This window comes from Mobula birostris, chromosome 13, assembly GCF_030028105.1.
Source record: "Mobula birostris isolate sMobBir1 chromosome 13, sMobBir1.hap1, whole genome shotgun sequence".
NCBI classification, from domain to species: domain Eukaryota; kingdom Metazoa; phylum Chordata; class Chondrichthyes; order Myliobatiformes; family Myliobatidae; genus Mobula; species Mobula birostris.
In genome coordinates, this window is record NC_092382.1 from 29058316 (window position 1) to 29077777 (window position 19462).

The window sequence follows — 19462 nt, forward strand, 5'->3', positions numbered from 1 at the left end:
GTCACCGACTGTGACCCCTCCGTTCCGGATATGATCATTCTTCCGCGGTGAACCCGGCACCCAGGCAAGGGTGGACACACACCCCAGGTTCCCACCTATCGTACCTTTACACCCTGTGAGCCTCTGGTCAGTTCCCGTGAACCGGCCCTCCAAACACTCACCAACTTGTGGGGGCACACTGCTCTTTCCAGGGTTTCATGGTGTGTCATGCCTTAGCAAACCTGTTCCTTTTATCCCCCTGCTGGGGTATCACCTGTCTATCAAACTTCAAACAGTTCAGGTTCAAAGCAACTGGTCTGTCAATATCTGAATTGTGTTTTTTTCCTGTTAATTCCTCTCTTCTCTCTTATTAGCATTTCAAATGTTTCTCCATTGTCTTTCTTATCTCTCTCATTAGCATCATCCGTCCGGTACCTCTGCTTGGCGTCACACATGACACTATGAAGTACAGGAAATTCAAGTGAACACTTATGAAAGAAATAAAAGAAGGCATGAGGTTGCCCAGCAGACATGGTGAAGGAGAATCCTCAAGGATTCTGCAGGTGTGTTAAGTGTGAAAAGATTGCAAGGGAAAAAATTAATCCTCTGCAAGATCAGAATGGTAATCCACATGAGGAGACAAAATAGATGGGAGAGATTTTTTTTTGCATCTGTATTTACTCTGGAGATGGACACAGAGTCTATAGAAGTGAGGCAAAGCAGCATCAACTTCATGGACCCTGTACAGATTGCAGAGGTGGAGGTGCTTGCTGTCTTAAGGCAAATTAGTGTGGATAAATCCCCAGGGCCTGACAAGTTGTTCCCCGAGACCCTGCGGCAGACAAGTGCAGAAATTGTCGGGGCCCAAGCACAGATATTTAAATCGTCCTTAGTGACAGGTGATGGATTGGAGGATTGGAGGACAGCCAATGATGCTCCGCTGTTCAAGAAAGGCTCTAAAAATAAACTAGGAATTTATACGTTGGTGAGCCTGACATCAGTAGTGGGAAAGTTATTGGAATGTGTCTGCAGGAAATGGATATACAAGTATTTGGATAGATGTAGATTGGTTGAGGATAGGCAGCATACTGGATGAGACACTGTCTTTGGGAGAAGCCAGAGTGTGGTAGTAGATGGTTGCCTCTTTGACTGGAGGCCTGTGACTAGTGGTGTGCCACAGGGATCGGTGCTGGATCTGTTGTGGTTTGTCATCTAGATCAGTAATCTGGATGATAGTGTGGTTAACTGGATCAGCAGATTTCTGGATGACACTAAGATTGGGGGTGTAGTGGACAGTGAGGAAGAATATAATGTCTTGCAGTCTGATCTGGACCAGCTGGAGAAATGCAAAATGGAATTTAATGGAGACAAGTGCGAGGTGTTGCATTTTGATAGGACCTGGGTCTTACACAGTGAATGTTAGGGCACTGAGGAGCGCTGCAGAAGAAAGGGATCTGGGAATACATGTCCATAATTCACTGAAAGTGGTGTCACAGTTAAATAGGGACAGAAGGAAAGATTTTAGCATATTGGCCTTCATGAACCAAAGTACTGAGTACAGGAGATGGATATTTTGTTGACATTGTACAAGACATTGGTGAGGCCTGATTTGGAGTGTTGTGTGCAGTTTTATCACCTACCTACTGGAAAGATGTAAAAGAGGTTGAAAGAGTTTAGAGAAAATTCACAAGGATGTTGCCAAATCTGGAGGACTTGGGTTATTAGGAAAGATTGAACAGGTCAGGACTTTATTCCTTGGAACATAGAAGATTGAGTGGAGATTTGATGGAGGTATACCACTATTTTGAGGGTTATTGGTGAGGTAAATGCAAGCTGGCTTTTACCACTGAGATTGGGTGGGACGACAACCAGAGGCCGTGGATTAAGTGTGAAAGGTGAGACATTAGGGGGAACATGAGGGGAAATTTCTTCACACAGATGGTCATCCGGGTGTGGAATGAGCACAAATGGTGCATGTGAGCTGAATTTCAACATTTAAGATGTTTGTATAGGTACCTGCATGTTAGGGGTACGGGAGTAGGGAGTTGAAAAGCCTCAGCACCAACTAGATGGGCCAAAGGGCCTGTTTCTGTGTTGTAATTTACTATGACTCTGTGTCAAGAACATGAAATAATACTAATGTTTACTCTAATTCCTTCTAACAGCTGAGCAGACCAACCATACATCTGAGTTGGAGATATTTACATGGCGTTAAAACTGTGGCACTTTAAATTAACAGTACATACAAGAAAATCCCAGCTGCATGTTAACCAAGGCTATTTGTGTGAGAGTGTTTCAGTTACTGTGGGGCCAGGAACCCATGCAGCTCAGTGGGAACAGGGAATAATACCAATAGAGAGAGTCAAACTGAGCCAGGTCACAGATTGGAGATGGCAGAAATGCCCCATTCTTAGAGAGACAGGAAGAGCATCAGAGAATTTGATGGTCATTCCAGATACCAGCACTGTGCCCAGTTAGAAGATGATTTCTCTCTCCAACTTGGGAGGAACTACACTGCAACAGTGTGATACCAGATCACACCTTGGCAACTAAAGTGATCTCATCTGAAATGTTGTCCTACACCCATTGATGGATTTTGTAAATCTTTTTACAGGTTAAAAATGGCAAGGAATTTGTCTACGGGAATCTCGAACACAACACGACAGTTTTGCTGTCCCTGTCCAGATATTTAAGAAGTGGAGCAAGGGATTCACTCGATCATCCTTCCTGCTCAGACTGTGGGGAGGGATTCACTCGATCATCTCAACTTTAGGTACATCAGCAAGCTCACACTGGGACAAGGCCATTCACCTGTTCTGTGTGTGAGAAGGGATTGAGTCAGTCTGCCAACCTGTGGACACACCGGTCAGTTCACATCGAGCAGAGGCTGGTCATCTGCTGAATTTGTGGGGAAGGTTTCACTCGGTTATCTGACCTAATGGCTCACCAGCGAGTTCACACTGGGGAGAGGCCGTTCACCTGCTCAGACTGTAGGAAGGGATTCGCTCAGTCATCTCATCTACAGAGTCACCAACGTGTTCACACTGGAGAGAGGCCGTTCACCTGCTCAGACTGTGGGAGGGGATTTACCCAGTCATCCAATCTGAAAGTTCATCAGCGAGTTCACACTGGGGAGAGGCCGTTCACCTGCTCAGACTGTGGGAAGGGATTCACTCTGTCATCCCAACTGAAAGTACATCAGAGGGTTCACACTGGAGAGAGGCCGTTCACCTGCTCGGACTGTGGGAAGGGATTCACTCAGTCATCTCACCTACAGACACACTGGTCATTTCACACTGGAGAGAGGCCATTTACCTGCCCAGACTGTGGGAAGGGATTCACTCGGTCATCTCACCTACAGAGTCACCAACGAGTTCATACTGGGGAGAAGCCGTTCACCTGCTCAGTCTGTAGGAAGGGATTTGCTTGTTCATCCAATCTGAAGGTACATCAGAGGGTTCACACTGGGGAGAGGCCGTTCACCTGCTCAGACTGTGGGAAGGGATTCACTCAGGCATCTCACCTACTGAGACACCAATCAGTTTACACTGGGGGGAGGCCATTCACCTGCTCAGACTGTGGGAAGGGATTCTCTCAGGCATCCAAGCTGAAGGTACATCAGAGAGTTCACACCGGAGAAAGGCCATTCACCTGCTCAGACTGTGGGAAGGGATTCACTCAGGCATCTCACCTACTGACACACCGGTCATTTCACACTGGGGAGAGGCCATTCACCTGCCCAGACTGTGGGAAGGGATTCACTCAGTCATCCCATCTACAGAGTCACCAACGAGTTCACACTGGGGAGAGGCCGTTCACCTGCTCAGACTGCGGGAAGGGATTCGTTCGCTCATCCAATCTGAAGGTACATCAGCGATTTCACACTGGGGAGAGGCCGTTCACCTGCTCAGACTGTGGGAAGGGATTCACTTTGTCATCCCAATTGAAGGTACATCAGAGGGTTCACACTGGAGAGAGACCATTCACCTGCTTGGACTGTGGGAAGGGATTCACTCAGGCATCTCAACTACTGACACACCAGTCAGTTCACACGGGGGAGAGGCCGTTCACCTGCTCAGACTGTGGGAAGGGATTCACTCGGTCATCTGACCTACAGAGACACCAGCGAATTCACACTGGGGAGAGGCCATTCACCTGCACAGACTGTGGGAAGGGATTCACTTGCTCATCCAGTCTGAAGGTACATCAGCGAGTTCACACTGGGGAGAAGCCGTTCACCTGCTCGGAATGTGGGAAGGGATTCACAGAGTCATCCAAACTACTGGCACACCAGACAGTTCACACTGGGGAGAGGCCATTCATCTGCTCAGACTGTGGGAGGGGATTCACTCAGTCATCTAATCTACTGAGACACCAGCGAGTTCACACTGGGTAGAGGCTGATCACCTGCTCAGGCATTGGGAAGAGATTCTCTCAGCCATCTCCAACAAATGTGCATCATTGAGTTCACACTGGGGAGAGGCCGTTCACCTGCTGTGAATGTGGGAAGGGATTCACTCCGTTATCTAACCTTTTGACACATGACCGGGTTCACAATGGGGAGAAAGTTTCAATAAGCTGAATGCTGGATATTTGTCCATCACTGTTGCTGAATGCAATTTCGAGAGTGACTGTAGGTGCTGAACTCTGCAATTATTGCTGCTGCTCACCACACCCAGTTCTGCACCCTGGTCACTGGGCATGGGAGGAGTTTCTTCTACATATTCACCTTTTGTGGGACTGGAGTTTAATATTCTGGATCTGTGACAAATAAATCAGTTCTATTTTAACTCTGTCTCCGGTACCTTGTGAATTTATAACACACCTAGTGTACAGTAGAGAGTTAACTCCGGCTGGCTGGACCCGGCCAGTGATTCTGTCCCATGACAGTCCTTTTAAATCCTCCCCTGTTGTTCATCTCTCGCTCTCCCTAGGGTGATGAGTTCCAAACAGTCACCACTCTGTGGGTGAGGAGGTTTCCGTTGAATTTTCTGCGGACTGAAGAAGTCGAGCTGACTGCAGTTTTGTCTGAGATGTTCTTCACCCCTCTCATCTCTGGGCTGTGTTAACCTCCTTATTCAGGGCTCATTTCCACATTATGGGTCATTTTCCCTGCTTCTAAAGGGTTGTTAGAAAACACCACTGTCCTCTAAAGACTGAAAGCAGAATGGGAAACCATTAGTTGGATGTTCAACGGAGCAGGGTCAGAAACCAGAGGCGGGTCTGCACAGGGCCGAGTTTGGGGCTCTGGACGATGGTTGGGGTAAGAACGTATGATGAGGAGAAGGGAATCAGCAGTGGGGTGTGGCAGCGAATGACAGAGTGGAAACGTTGGAAGCTGATTGACAGAGAAAATAATTCGGTTGTCAGACTGATGACACAAACAATGCCTGTGGTGAGGTGCTCCACTGGTCGAGGAACATGTGTGTGGTGGGAATGGTTTTATCTATTGAGGGAGTTGTTCCTGCGTGTTTAACCTGTAATATTATATCCAGATGTTTATTTTAGATTATCCTATCTGTAATAATGTATTGATTATCTTATAAATTGTGAGATTCTGTCCCTAACTGGATCAGGCTTGAATTTATGGTGCCTTAATGAAGTTATGGTGCTCATTCATGAGTTTGTATTTTAAAGCAAGATTTTGGTGAATGATGTTTGCCTCTTGATTGTGCCTTCATATGTAATCAGATTGAGTTAAACTGCTAGAGGATCCTGGAATGTGTTAGATTGTGTCTGGTTTCTCGGCATTTGCTGCATTTATTGCCTCGTTTGTTTGTATTATATGTATTTTTGATTTTTTTTTCTTTCTGTGAACCACCTTGTCCTGTATTTCTGCAAGGAACCCCTCTGTTTCAGGGAAGAGGTCTCCAACTCTCTGTCAGGTGTTCAATGCTTCCTTGTCACCATCTCGTCTGCTCAGATCATTGGGATGTCTCCCATGGAGGGTCATACTCATTCCACTGGTTAATCTTTTCTTCCATCGTGATGATTCATTTTTCTCAGTTTGCCTCTCATTTATGTTTTCTAGTCTGTATTTCTTACCATGATTGCAGATACACACCTGGAGTGCTGAACCCAGTTCAGTTTTGATGAAAATATATACTTGTAAGTTTTATCTGACAGGTTGTGATTTTTTTTCATGTGTGTTATTTCTCTTCCTCCTTCCATCCAAGGTAGTGTTAATCTAAGTGGGGTTGAGTGTAAATAGTCGGCCTTTTCTCCTTGGAGTGACAGAGGATGAGAGGTGACCTGATAGAGGTGTATAAGATGAGGAGAGGCATTGATCATGTGGACAGACAGGTTTTTTCCCCAGGGCTGAAATGGCTAACACAAGAGGGCATTGTTTTAAGGTGCGTGGATGTAGGTATAGAAGAGATATCAGGGGTAAATTTATGCAGAGAGTAGTAAATGCGTGGAATGGGCTGCCAGTGGCGGTGGTTGAGGTGGAATTGATAGGGTCTTTTAAGAGTCTCCTGGACAGGTACATGGTGCTTAGAAAAATAGAGGAGTATGGGTAAGCCTAGGTAATTCTAGGGCAAGGACATGTTCAGCACAGCTTTGTGGGCCGAAGGGCCTGTATACTGTGTTGTAGGTTTTCTATGTCTCTAAGTCGCTGCATGTGAGGCTGCTGAACAAGATCACAGCTCATGGAATTACAGGAAAGATGCTTGTATGGGTCGAAGATTGACTGACAAGGCAGAAAGAGTCAGAATAATGTGGAGAATTCTGTTTTGCTGTCGCTAACTAATGGTGTTCCGTAGGGGTCAGTATTGAGACCACATCTTTTCACATTAAATCTGAATGATATGGATGACGGAATTGATACCTGGGTGATGAACTTTGCAGTTGATACAAAGATAGGTACGGGACAGGTAGTTTAGAGCAAAGCTGGAGTCTGCAGAAGGACTTTGATAGGTTTGGAGAACAGACAACGAAGTAGCAGATGAAATACAGTGTATGCAAGTGTCCAGTCATGTACAATTGGTAGAATGAATAAAGACGGAGAGAAAAAAATAAATGGGAGAAAATACAAAAATCAGAAATAGGTACTTGGGAGTCCGTGAACAGGAGCCCCTGAAGGTTTGCTTGCAGATTGAGTTAAGGATGACAACTGTAACGTTAGCATATAGGAGCAAGGATGTGGTACTGGAGCTTTATAACACATTGGTCAGATCACGCAGTTTCCGACCTCCCATCTGAGAAAAAGATATGCTCATATCGGAGCGGGTTCGGAGAAGGTTCACGAGAATGATTCCAGGAATGAAAGCGTTAACTTAAGATCTTTGACCCTGTACTCACTGGTCCAGAAGAAAGAGAGGGGATCTCATTGAAACCTATCAAATATTGAAAGGCCTCGGCAGAGTGGCTATGAAGAAGATGCACCCTACGCTGTGTGGGTCTGGGACCAGAGGCCACGGCCTCAATGTATAGAGCATCCACTGACAGCAGAGATGAGGAGGAATTTCTTGAGTCAGGGAGTGGTAAATCTTTGGAATTCATTGCCATGGACGGAGGAGATGCCAAGTCATTGAGTATATTTAAAAAGGATGTTCAAGGATTATGGGGAGAAGGCAGGAGAATGGAGTTGAGAGAGAGAATCAATTGGACACGAAGGAATGGTGGAACAGACTCGATTGGCTGAGCAGTCTCTGTCTCATATCTCATGGCTCAAGAAGAGTCTAGTGAGGTTGCATTAGGGTTAGGGTATTGTTAGGGTATCCGCACCTGGATTATTGTATCCAGTTTTGGTGGTTCTGCTGTAGGAGAGAGGACGTCAATCTGGAATGAGTGCAGGAGAGATTTACGAGAATGGTGCCGGTACTCGAGGGACTGAGTTCTGGAGAGAGGCTGGGCAGGTTGGGACTTCACACCTTGAAGTGCAGGAGATTGAGGCTGACATGATGCAGGTGTCCCAAACCCTGAGTGTACAGAACTGGGGAACGTGCGCAGTCCTTTTCCCCACTTTTGTGGAACCAACAACCAGACGGCACCGGTTCAAGGTGAGAGAGGATTGATTTAATAGGGATGCCAGGGGAAAATTATTAATCCACTCTCCCTTCCGGTTCATCGTTTAACTAACTCGATGAGTCCACTCTCAGGTTAAAGGAGCAACACCTCATATTACATCCGGGTAGTTTACAACCCGATGGCATGAACATCGATATCTTTAACTTCTACCTCTTCCTTTTTATCAAACCCACACGCCTGTCTCCTCCATTCTGTCTCCCCACTTCTCTCTTCTCCACTGTGGACCGTCTCCCTCTGGTTCCTCTTTTACTTCCTATTTTCCCCATGGTCCGCTCTCCTATCCTATCAGATTCCTTCTTTTCAGTCCTTTGAATTTTCCACCTCCCACCTCACAGCGTCTCACTTCATCTCCCACCTCCCCCACCCTCTCACCTTCACTCTTACCTGGTTTCACCTGTCATCTACCAGCTTGGACTCTTCCACTCCCCGCATCATCTTGTTCCAGCTTCTCCCCACTTCCAGTCCTGATGAAGGGTCTCGGCAGGAAATCTCTGTTTTGATTTATCCCCCTCTGTAGAAGCTACCTGACCTCCTGACTTCCTCCAACATTTTGTGTATGTTACTCTGCATCTCCAATATCTGCAGAATCTCATCGGGACAGAGTGCAGAATGCAGAGACTACATCGGGTCTCACTAATGTCGAGGAGGCCACACCTGGAAAGCTGGAAACAGGAGATGACCCCAACAGGCACGATGTTGAAAAGTTGCCTCATGTGGAAGGACTGTTTGGGACCCTGACTGGTGGTGGGGAGAGTGGTTTGGGGCAGGTCTGGCACTTCATCCACTTGCAGAGTTGGCTTCCAGCCCCCTGCACCCCTCCATATCGCTGTAAACCTCTCCCTCTTGTGGACAACACTGCCACTTGGTGGTGATTTGCCACAATAACAGGAGCCCCTGATTTGTGGACTCCATTGTCACCAGGTGGCGCTCTGCTGCAGGAACACAGAGACAGAAATGTGACGCTGCAGTCTGCTGAAATGTTTATTCAAGATTGTTTAATTCCATTTCCAGCAGAAAAATGTAACTGAGATCAAAATAGTTATTACTCTGGATCCAAAGGAACACAAAAACACAATAGTAAAAACATATATCCACAGCTTATATACTGTGCACGGATTGATTGGATGTCCATAAAGTGACGCTCGGCAGGGGATGTCTGCAAATAAGATGACAGACAGGAAATTATAAAGTAGATGTGTTTGGTGATGTGGAATGGGTGGGTTAGTTGGGTAGAGACATTTATCAGCCTTACTGCTTGGAGAAAGTAGCTGTCCCAGAGGCTGGCCGTCCTGGTGAGGATGCTGCGTCGTCTACCCAGATGGGAGTGGGGCAAACAGTCCATGAGTGGGATGGTGGAGGTAGATTATGAAAATCAGGTTGGTGCTTGATCTCAAGAGAGGGAATTTGGAAAATACCAATGAGACTCCTTTTTGAACAGCTTGTAATTGTGCCCACTAGGGAAAAGTTAATTCTGGATTGGGTGTTGTGTAATGACCCAAATTTGATTACGAAGCTTATGGTAAAGGAAACGTGGACTTGGTGATCATAACATGTTACAATTCACCCTGCACTTTGAGAGGGGAAAGGTACGAGAAGATGCATCATTATTAGTGGAGTGCGGGGAACTACAGAGGCATGGGAGAAGAGCTCACCAAAGTTGATTGGAAGGGGACACTAGCATGGATGATGGCAGAATAGCAATGGCTGGAGTTGCTCAATTTGACAGCCTCAGGGTTGAAGAGAAACACATAATACTCCAGCTGCACAGCTCCAACCTGAAGGCACGAATATCGATTTCTCCTTGCAGTTAAAAAAAAAATCACTGCCCATAGCCTTTCCTTCTACTCTTCACCCTGGCCATTCACCATTAGTTATGTAAATATGATGCTACCATTCATTACGAGAGGTCTATCCATAAGGATATATTGTTGAGATGTTTTCAGGCAATGGTTAAACCACACGGACAATTATGAGCAGTGTAGGGACTCATTTCAGGAAAAATGTGCTGGAGTTGGACAGAGTCAAATGGAGGTACCAGTTTAACTTCCCGACTGGCCTCAAACTTATCACCAGAGTCTCACGCTAGACCCCTTTGCTGCAATCTCTCTATCTTTTCCAGCTGGAACATCCTCTACCTTTCTGATTCCTCCTTGTTTTTCTGCCTCTTCTCTCTGTTTTCTTGCCTCTCTAGCCTTAAACTGCCTGTGCCTTTCCACAGCCTCCATCTTTAATTTTTCTAACTTGTACAGGAGCCCAAGCTCACTAGGTTTACTTTCAGGAAACATCTCCAACTCCTCCACTTTAAACACACCCTCATATACATAATGTTCAGCTATTATCCTCTGCATGTGTGACCTCCTCATTGTCAATTTCACCTTAGCAAGTTTTAACCTTTTAGCAATAATCAACAACTCAATCCTTCTGGTGTCCTTTAGTGCCTCAGAGGTTGGCGCTTCCAGAAATCTATCAACATCCATTGCTGCTGATTTTCCACACACAAATAAATCAAAAGGGATTTCTCCAATGAAATCGATAATTAATCAATACGCCCTCAAATCTGTGCATATCCCGGATGCAAGCCCAAATTTTGTTATGAAATGTAACGCTTTAGAAACGAAACAGCAGCAATAGACTACACCTGGAGTCTGGTTTTGATGTTAAATCCACTATCTTTATTAGTATCTACTAACAATATAGTAACTTAAGCAAGATAAACAAAAGTTAACAGTGTTATGTGTACGTGTGTATAAATATAACTCCCAAACTATTGAGCTCGGGGGAAACAAGGCTTGGAGTCTTGAGATGGTGAACTATGAGAGTTCAGTTCAACCACAGAGCAGTTGAGGAGAGAGGGATATTTGTAATCCAGGGTAAATGTCGAGAGAAGGCAATAATGTGAATTCCACAGTATCCATGGTGGTAAAACGAGAGAACAGTCGCTGTAGATGTTATCCGTCGTCGTTCCAAATCCATTTATGAATTATCACAGAAAGTGACTTGTCACAAGGGGTATCGTCTTCAAGTGAATTACCACACCACACCCAGGCAAGTGTTAACACATAAATGGTCTTCACAGGATACCCCAAATCCGATCCACTCCTATGGATCAAATGAGGTGACAACCACACATTCAATGTTCGCTGAATCGATAATTAACCCACCCTTGTGGGCAGTGGAAAGTTCTAAACAGTGACCCTTGGCCAGTAGTTCCCTTGTTTCGATCCTTCCATTTATCCTCCTTCATCTCCGTCTGACTGAGTATCTGTGTCCTTGGTTAAAACTAAACAAGCAGTGAGCAATGTAAACAAGCTGCAAGTCAGATTGATTTCCATTCTTAATCTCTCTCTCTCTCTCTCTCTTAAAATGACAGTCCACAGAAAATGAAACCTAGGGATTCATAACAATGGCCACTCCCCAGTGTGAACTCGCTGATGACACTGTAGGTTGGATGAATCAGTGAATCTCTTCCCACATTCTGAGCAGCTGAATGGCTTCTCCCCAGTGTGAACTGACTGGTGTGCCAATAGTTTGGATGATCGAATGAATCCTTTCCCACATTCTGAGCAGGTGAACAGCTTCTCTCCAGTGTGAACTGGCTGATGACTCTGTAGGTTGGATGACCGAGTGAATCCCTTCCCACATTCTGAGCAGGTGTACGGCCTCTCCCCAGTGTGAACTCGCTGATGTCTCTGTAGGGTGGACGAATCAGTGAATCTCTTCCCACATTCTGAGTAGGCGAACGGCCTCTCCCCCATGTGAACTGACTGGTGTGCCAGTAGTCTGGATGACCTAGTGAATCTCTTCCCACATTCTAAGCAGGTGAACGGCTTCTCCCCAGTGTGAACTCGCTGGTGACTCTAGGTGGGATGAATCAGTGAATCTCTTCCCACAGTCTGAGCAGGTGAACGGCTTCTCCCCAGAGTGAATTCGCTGGTGTTTCTGTAGGGTGGATGAATCAGTGAATCTCTTCCCACAGAATGAGCAGGTGAACGGCTTCTCCCCAGTGTGAACTCGCTGATGTCTCTGTAGGTCGGATGACTGAGTGAATCTCTTCCCACATTCTGAGCAGGTGAATGGCTTCTCCCCAGTGTGAATTCGCTGATGTCTCTGTAGGATGGATGAATCAGTGAATCTCTTCCCACATTCTGAGCAGGTGAATGGCTTCTCCCCAGTGTGAACTCGCTGGTGAGCCATTAGGTTAGATGACTGTGTGAATCCTTTTTCCTTTCCCAGAAATTCAGCAGATGACCAGCCTCTACCCAGTCTGAACTGACTGGTGTGTCCACAGGTGGGAAGACCAACTGAATCCTTTCTCACACACAGAACAGATGAATGGCCTTGCCCAGTGTGAACTTGCTGATATACCTTCAATTGAGATAACCGAGTGAATCCATTCCCACTATCTGAGCAGGTGAACGGCCTTTCCCTTGGAAAGTTACGGGCATGTCAGTCAGTCAGAAGACTGAGAGAATACCTCCCCACAGTCTGAACAGGAACAATGGTCGATCCCTTGCTCCAGTTCTTAAATATCTTGACAGGGACAACAAAACTGGCGTGCCGTGTTTGAAATTGCTGGAGGCAAATTCTTTCTCGTTTTTAACCTGTAAAAAGATTTACAAAATCCATCAATTGGTGTAGGACAACATTTCAGATGAGATTACTTGAGTTGCCAAGGTTTGATCTGGTATCACAGTGTTACAGTGAGGTTCAACCCAAGTTGGACAGAGAAATCATCTTCTGAATGGGCACAGTGCTGGTATCTGGAGTGACCATCAAATTCTCTGATGCTCTTCCTGTCTCTAAAAGAATGGGGCATTTCTGCCATCTCCAATCTGTGATCTGGCTCAGTTTGACTCTCTCCATTGGTATTATTCCCTGTTCCTGCTGAGCCCCATGGATGCCTGGCCCCACAGTAACTGAAACACCCTCTCACAAATAGTCTTTCTTGACATGCATCTGGGATTTTCTTTTATGTATTATTAACTTAAAGTGCCACAGTTTTAACGCCATATAAAAAATTCCTGCTGAGATGAATGGTTGGTCCACACAGCTGTTAAAAGGACTTAGAGTGAATTTTTGTATTATTTCAGGTTCTTGTCACAGTCACAGAAAATTACAACACAGAAACAGGCCCTTTGGGCCATCTGGTTTGTGCTGAACTATTTAAACTACCCACCTCCATACCCCTACCATCCAGGTACCTATGCAAACCTCTTAAATGTTGAAATTGAGCTCGCATGCACCACTTGTGCTGGCTGCTCATTCCACACCCGGATGACCGTCTGTGTGAAGAAGTTTCCCCTCATGTGCGCCTAACATCTCACCTTTCACCCTTAACCCATGGCCTCTGGTTGTAGTACCGCCCAATCTCAGTAGAGAAAGCCAGCTTGCATTTACCCTATCTATACCCCTCTATCACAATCAAATCTCCCCTCGGTCTTCTACATTCTAAGGAATAAAGTCCTGACCTGCTCAATCTTTCCTTATAACCCAAGTCCTCCAGACCTGGCAAAATCCTTGTGAATCTTCTCTGAACTCTTTCAACCTCTTTTACATCTTCCTGTAGGTTGGTGACCAAAACCGCACACAATACTCCAAATTTGGCCTCACCAATGTCTTGTACAAAGTCAACAGAACATCCATCTATTGTTCTCAGTACTTTGGTTCAAAAAGGCCAACGTGCCAAAATCTTTCTTTCCATCCCTATCTAACTGTGACACCACTTTCAGTGAAATACAGACCTGTATTCTCAGATGCCTTTCTTCTACAGCAATCCTCAGTGCCCTAACATTCACTGTGTAAGACCTAGGTCCAACCAAAATGCAACACCTCACACTTGTCTCCATTAAATTGCATTTTGCATTTCTTATCCCATTATTCCAGCTGATCCAGATTGCACTGCAAGCCATGATAGTCTTCCTTGCTGTTCACGACACCACTAATCTTGGTGTGATCCACAAATTTGCTGATCCAGTTAACCACACTATCAACCAGATTACTGATATAGATGACACACAATAACAGATACAGCACTGATCCCTGTGGCAAACCACTAGTCACAGGCCTCCAGTCAGAGAGGCAACCATGTGCTACCACACTCTGGCTTCTCCCAAAGACAGTGACTCACCCAATTTACTATCTCATCTTGAATGCTGAGTGACTGAACCTTCTTGACCAATCTCCCATATGAGACTTTGCCCAGTGCCTTGCTAAAGTCCATGTAGACAACATCCACTGCCTTGCCTTCAACCACTTTCCTCATAACTTCCTCAAGAGACTCTATAAGATTGGATAGACATGACCTACCGTGCACAAAGCCATGCTGTCTATCCTTTATCAGTCCACACCTATCCAAATACTTACAGTATATATCCGGTTCCTGCACATACATTCCAATAACTTACCCAAAACCTGTTGGGAAACTTTCAGAAACCAAAAGCAGACAACTAAAAAAGTCAGGTGAGCTCAGGGCATGGAATCATGATACTGTTGTCATTCATGCGTCTTGGTAGCACCCAACAGTCTGAGGCATTTAGAGGAACAAAATATCCTGGCCTCAATATCTCTTGAAAACCAAGGTTCCCTGCACCTGTAACTTTTCAACTTTTATTTTAGCAGGCATGTATAAACTCTACATCCTCAAAATTTCACTTCTGAAGGCCTCCCACTTACCAAGTACTCCTTTGCCAGAAAGCAGCCTGTTCCAAACCACACTTGTCAGAGCCTTTCTCATAGCATCAAAATTGACCTTTCTCCAATTTAGAATCTCAACCCGTGGTGCACCTCTCGTTTTCCATATTTACTTTGAATCTCATGGCATTATGATCACTAATTTCTGTCACCAGCCCTGGGTCATTTCCTAACAGCTTATTGCACACTTCTACGTCAAGAATTCTACGTACAGATTAAGGGCACATTTGACAAACTCTACTCCATCTCGTCCTTTTGCTGTATGGGAGTCCCAGTCAATATATGGAAAGTTAAAATCACTTACTGGAACAACCTTTGCATCTTGGCATGGTGCAATCTCTCTACAAATTTATTTCTCTAAATCCCTCAAACTGTTGGATGCAACCAAGTCCCCACAATGGATACAACTTCATAATTCCCTGTCCTGAGCTCATCTGGATTTCCTACGATGCTTCTTGCATTGTGATATACACAGCTCAGCACATTCATCGCACCATGCTCAACCATTTGATTGCTGACTCTGTCTGAGGTCTGAACAACATCTGACTGGTGTCAAGAAAACAAACTCTCTCTCATTGTCACAAAAACAAAGGAGCTGATTGTGGACTACAGCAGGAATGGAGACAGGCTAACCCCTATTGACATCAATGGATCTGGGGTTAAGACGGTGAACAGCTTTAAGTTCCTCAGCATAAACATCACCAAGGATCTCACATATAACCATATAACAATTACAGCATGGAAACAGGCCATCTCGGCCCTTCTTGTCCACGCTGAATGCTTACTCTACCCTAGTCCCACCGACCTGCATTCAGCCCATAACCCTCCATTCCTTTCCTGTCCATATAGCTATCCAATTTTACTTTAAATGACAATATCGAGCCTGCCTCTACCACTTCTGCTGGAAGCTCATTCCACACAGCTACCACTCTCTGAGTAAAGAAGTTCCCCTCATGTTACCCCTAAACTTCTGCCCCCTAACACTCAACTCATGTCCTCTTGTTTGAATCTCACCTACTCTCAATGGAAAAAGCCTATACACGTCAACTCTATCTATCCCCCTCATAATTTTAAATACCTCTGTCAAGTCCCCCCTCAACCTTCTACGCTCCAAAAAAATAAAGACCCAACTTGTTCAACCTTTCTCTGTAACTGAGGTGCTGAAACCCAGGTAACATTCTAGTAAATCTCTGTATTCTCTCTATTTTGTTGACATCTTTCCTATTATTCGGTGACCAGAACTGTACACAATACTCCAAATTTGGCCTTACCAATGCCTTGTACAATTTTAACATTACATCCCAGCTCCTATACTCAATGCTCTGATTTATGAAGGCCAGCATACCAAAAGCTTTCTTCACCACCCTATCCACATGAGATTCCACCTTCAGGGAATGATGCACCATTACTCCCAGATCCCTCTGTTCTACTGCATTCTTCAATGCCCTACCATTTACCATGTATGTCCTATTTTGATTATCCTACCAAAATGTAGCATCTCACACTCACCAGCATTAAACTCCATTTGCCATCTTTCATGTACATGGTCTGTACATACCGGCTGTGTTGTGAAAAGAGCACAACAGCACCTCTTTCACCTCAGATGGTTGAAGAAGTTGGGGATGGGGCCCAAAATCCAAAGGTCTTTCTGCAGGGACACAATTGAGAGCATCCTGACTGGCTGCATCACTGCCTGGTATGGGAACTGTACTTCCCTTAATCGCAGGAACCTGCAGAGAGTGGTGCGGACAGCCCAGCGCATCTGTAGATGTGAACTTCCCACTATTCAGGACATTTACAGAGACAGGTGTGTAAAAGGGGCCCAAAGGATATTGGGGACCCAATTCACCACGACCACAAACTGTTCCTGCTGCTACCATCCAGGAAACGGTACCACAGCAAAGGGACCAACAGGCTCTGGGACATCATCTTCTACCAGGCCATTAGACTGATTAATTCATGCTGATACAATTGTAAACTATGTTATATCGACTGTCCTATGTATAAACTATCTGTTATAAATTACTGTGAATTGCACTTTTAACATTTAGATGGAGATGTAAAGATTTCTACTCCTCATGTATATGAAGGATGTATGCAATAAAGTCAATTCCATTCAATTCACCCTCTCCACCATCTGTTCTGTCATTCTGGCTCCCATTCCCCCTACAACTTATTTTAACCACACCACCCCTCCCCCCATCACTAGCACTAGCGAGCCTTACCACTGGGATATTAGTCCCCTCTTATTCTGTTCCCCTAACTAACAAATCCCCTATCACCCCTTTGATTTTTCTCTGCCAGGTAATCTCAACAGTTTCTAAAGTGGTCCACCTGTTGTTGTGCGGGATGGACACAAGAGTACTCTGCGGTGGCTATTTAACCTCATTCCCCTTCCTGACTCTCACCCAGTTTCCTGTATCCTGCACCTTGTGTGTAACTCACCTCTCTTCATGTCATATCTATCACCCCCTCCGACTCCTGGATGATCCAGAATTCATCCATTTCAAGTTCCAACTCCTTAAACTGCAGGGTTACAAGCTGCAGCTGGATGCACATCTTGTACGTCATGGCATCAGGGACACCGGAGGTCTCCCCACCTTCCCACCAATCTCCCCTCAAATTTGTAATGACCAGTGTGCACATAAAGCTTGTATTATGCAATTTTTCCACATGTGCACAGTGAATTTTATATAGAGAGGTATTCATTTTAACAGCTATCAAATCACTGTCTATAAGAACTTTGATCTCCTCTGGGTTTGTTTAAGTTCATCTACACTCTCACACAACCTATGTTGCAGGCCTGTAACAGGTAATGATGGATTTTCTTGCCAGAGCTTTTGCACACGGTCCATGTGTCATTTGCTTGCTAAATGACGCTTAAAAGTCAGATTTCCAAATATCACTCCACTTCTTCCCACTTGCAAATTCTTCAGCAACTTTTGCATCACCACAATACACACAGGTAACACCAGTTTCTGTATTGTACATAAATATTTCCCCTGAACCCTCCCCCAGGTGACTGACGGTGGTGAACTCAGTGATGGCAATGCCAATGAATATGAAGGGAAGGGCAGTAGTCTGTCTCATTGGAGTCTGGCACATTTGTGATGTGAAAGCTACTTGTTGCCCAGGACAAAGGTGTTTGATATCATTATGTACCCAGAGAGAGTGGGACAAAACATGTTCTCACGGGTAGAAAGTCCAGAACAAGAGGGGGTGGAACAAGCAACAGACACAAAATGCTGGGGGAACTCAGCAGGCCAGGCAGCATCTATGGAAAAGAGTACTAATGCTGAGTTCCTCCAGCAATTTGTGTGTGTTGCTCGGATTTCCAGCATCTGCAGATTTTCTCTTGTTTGTGACTGGAGGCAGAACAAAGGTGATTTTCGCAACAGCTGATGTAAAAGATTTTGTTCCCTTTCTCCGAGTTCCCGATCCTTGCATTTAGACAGCTGGAGCTCAGCTCTGTCTGAGAGACCCATCGGTTCCCATTCCCTCATCAGCCGGAAGCTCCCCGGGGCCCGTGTACGGATGGTGGGGCTGAGAGAGAGGGAAGAGAGCAGGACTGTCCCGGGATTGCGGGTCACGGAGTCCGGAGTCACAGCAACTACCCGAAGTCGGTGTTGAAAACGCCGCCCGGTGAGACCCCCAACCCGGAGATCCCTTCTCACCTCAACCGATCATCCGGGGCCTTTTGTGCCCCGCGCGCTGGTGAGCTCGAGCTTGGTCGGTTTAACGGCCGGGCTACTAATCACGTGACCAGCTCCTCCCCCACCGCTGTCAACAGAGGAGTCTGGAGCTCCGCCATTCCCATTGGTGCGAAACGATGTCAATCACTGGTTACAACCAATAGTGGAGGCGGACCAGCCGAGAGGGCGTTACCCCCGCTGACTCCGTCTCCCGAACTTTCCGTCACGGCGGGACAACCGTCAAAGTAAATGTCCGCTTTCTGATTTATTTCCATTTCCCTCCGAGGGAAGTTGGGGCGTTTGTGAAGCGTCTCCTGCGGCCGGAGTCTGATGTGTCGCTGAGAGGTAGGAGGAGACCGCTCGGCCCGTCGGTTTGATGCCGGTTCCCCGGGGAGGGAGAGGATGAAGACGGGGAGAGAGGGGGCGGACAGGATGTTTGTCCCGGTGGGGACAGGAGGGGCTCATCTGTGGAAATGTCTGAGCCCACGGTGGTGGCGATTCACCACATTGGGGGGCAAACACCGGCAGACTGTTGCCCTGCAAGCGGGGCCGATGGTCCGGGAAAAGTGACAATTATTTGTGTTTTGTTGAGACTGTACCGGGAATATGGTGTAAAATCCCGCTCCCCACACTAACACGGGTCACACAGACCAAAGAACAAACTGCCGGAGGAACTCAGTGGGTCGGGCAGCATCTGTGGAGGGAAATGGACCGTCAACATTTCGGGCCGAGACCCTCCCTCTGGACTGAGAGTGGACGGGAAATAGTCCGAGAAAAGAGGTGAGGGGTGGGGATGGGGCAAGAGCTAGGGAGTGAGAGGTGGGTCCAGGTGAGGGGGAGGTGGGAAGGTGGAAATAGCGACGGGGGTGGGAGGTGAGTGGTTGGGGCAACACGGGGCTGCAGAAGATGGAAATTAATTCCATAGAGGATTAACAAAGAGATTAGAGAGTATTTGTTATAGAGAGTGCAATGAAGATTCACCAGACTGATCCCTGGAGTGGTGGGGTCATCATATGAAGAAAGATCAAATGTGATAACCCTTTCATTTAGAGAATCGAGGACTGAGAGGT

General features: G+C 46.0%; 1 protein-coding gene across 1 annotated transcript in view; it reads left to right on the plus strand.

The window, feature by feature from the left end:
* LOC140207870 (uncharacterized) overlaps positions 1 to 19462 on the plus strand; it is a 106122-nt gene that overhangs the window by 18729 nt on the left and 67931 nt on the right. The window contains 1 exon segment of the mRNA XM_072276417.1: positions 2897 to 4366. Within this exon segment, the coding sequence (XP_072132518.1) occupies positions 2897 to 4366 (1470 nt within the window).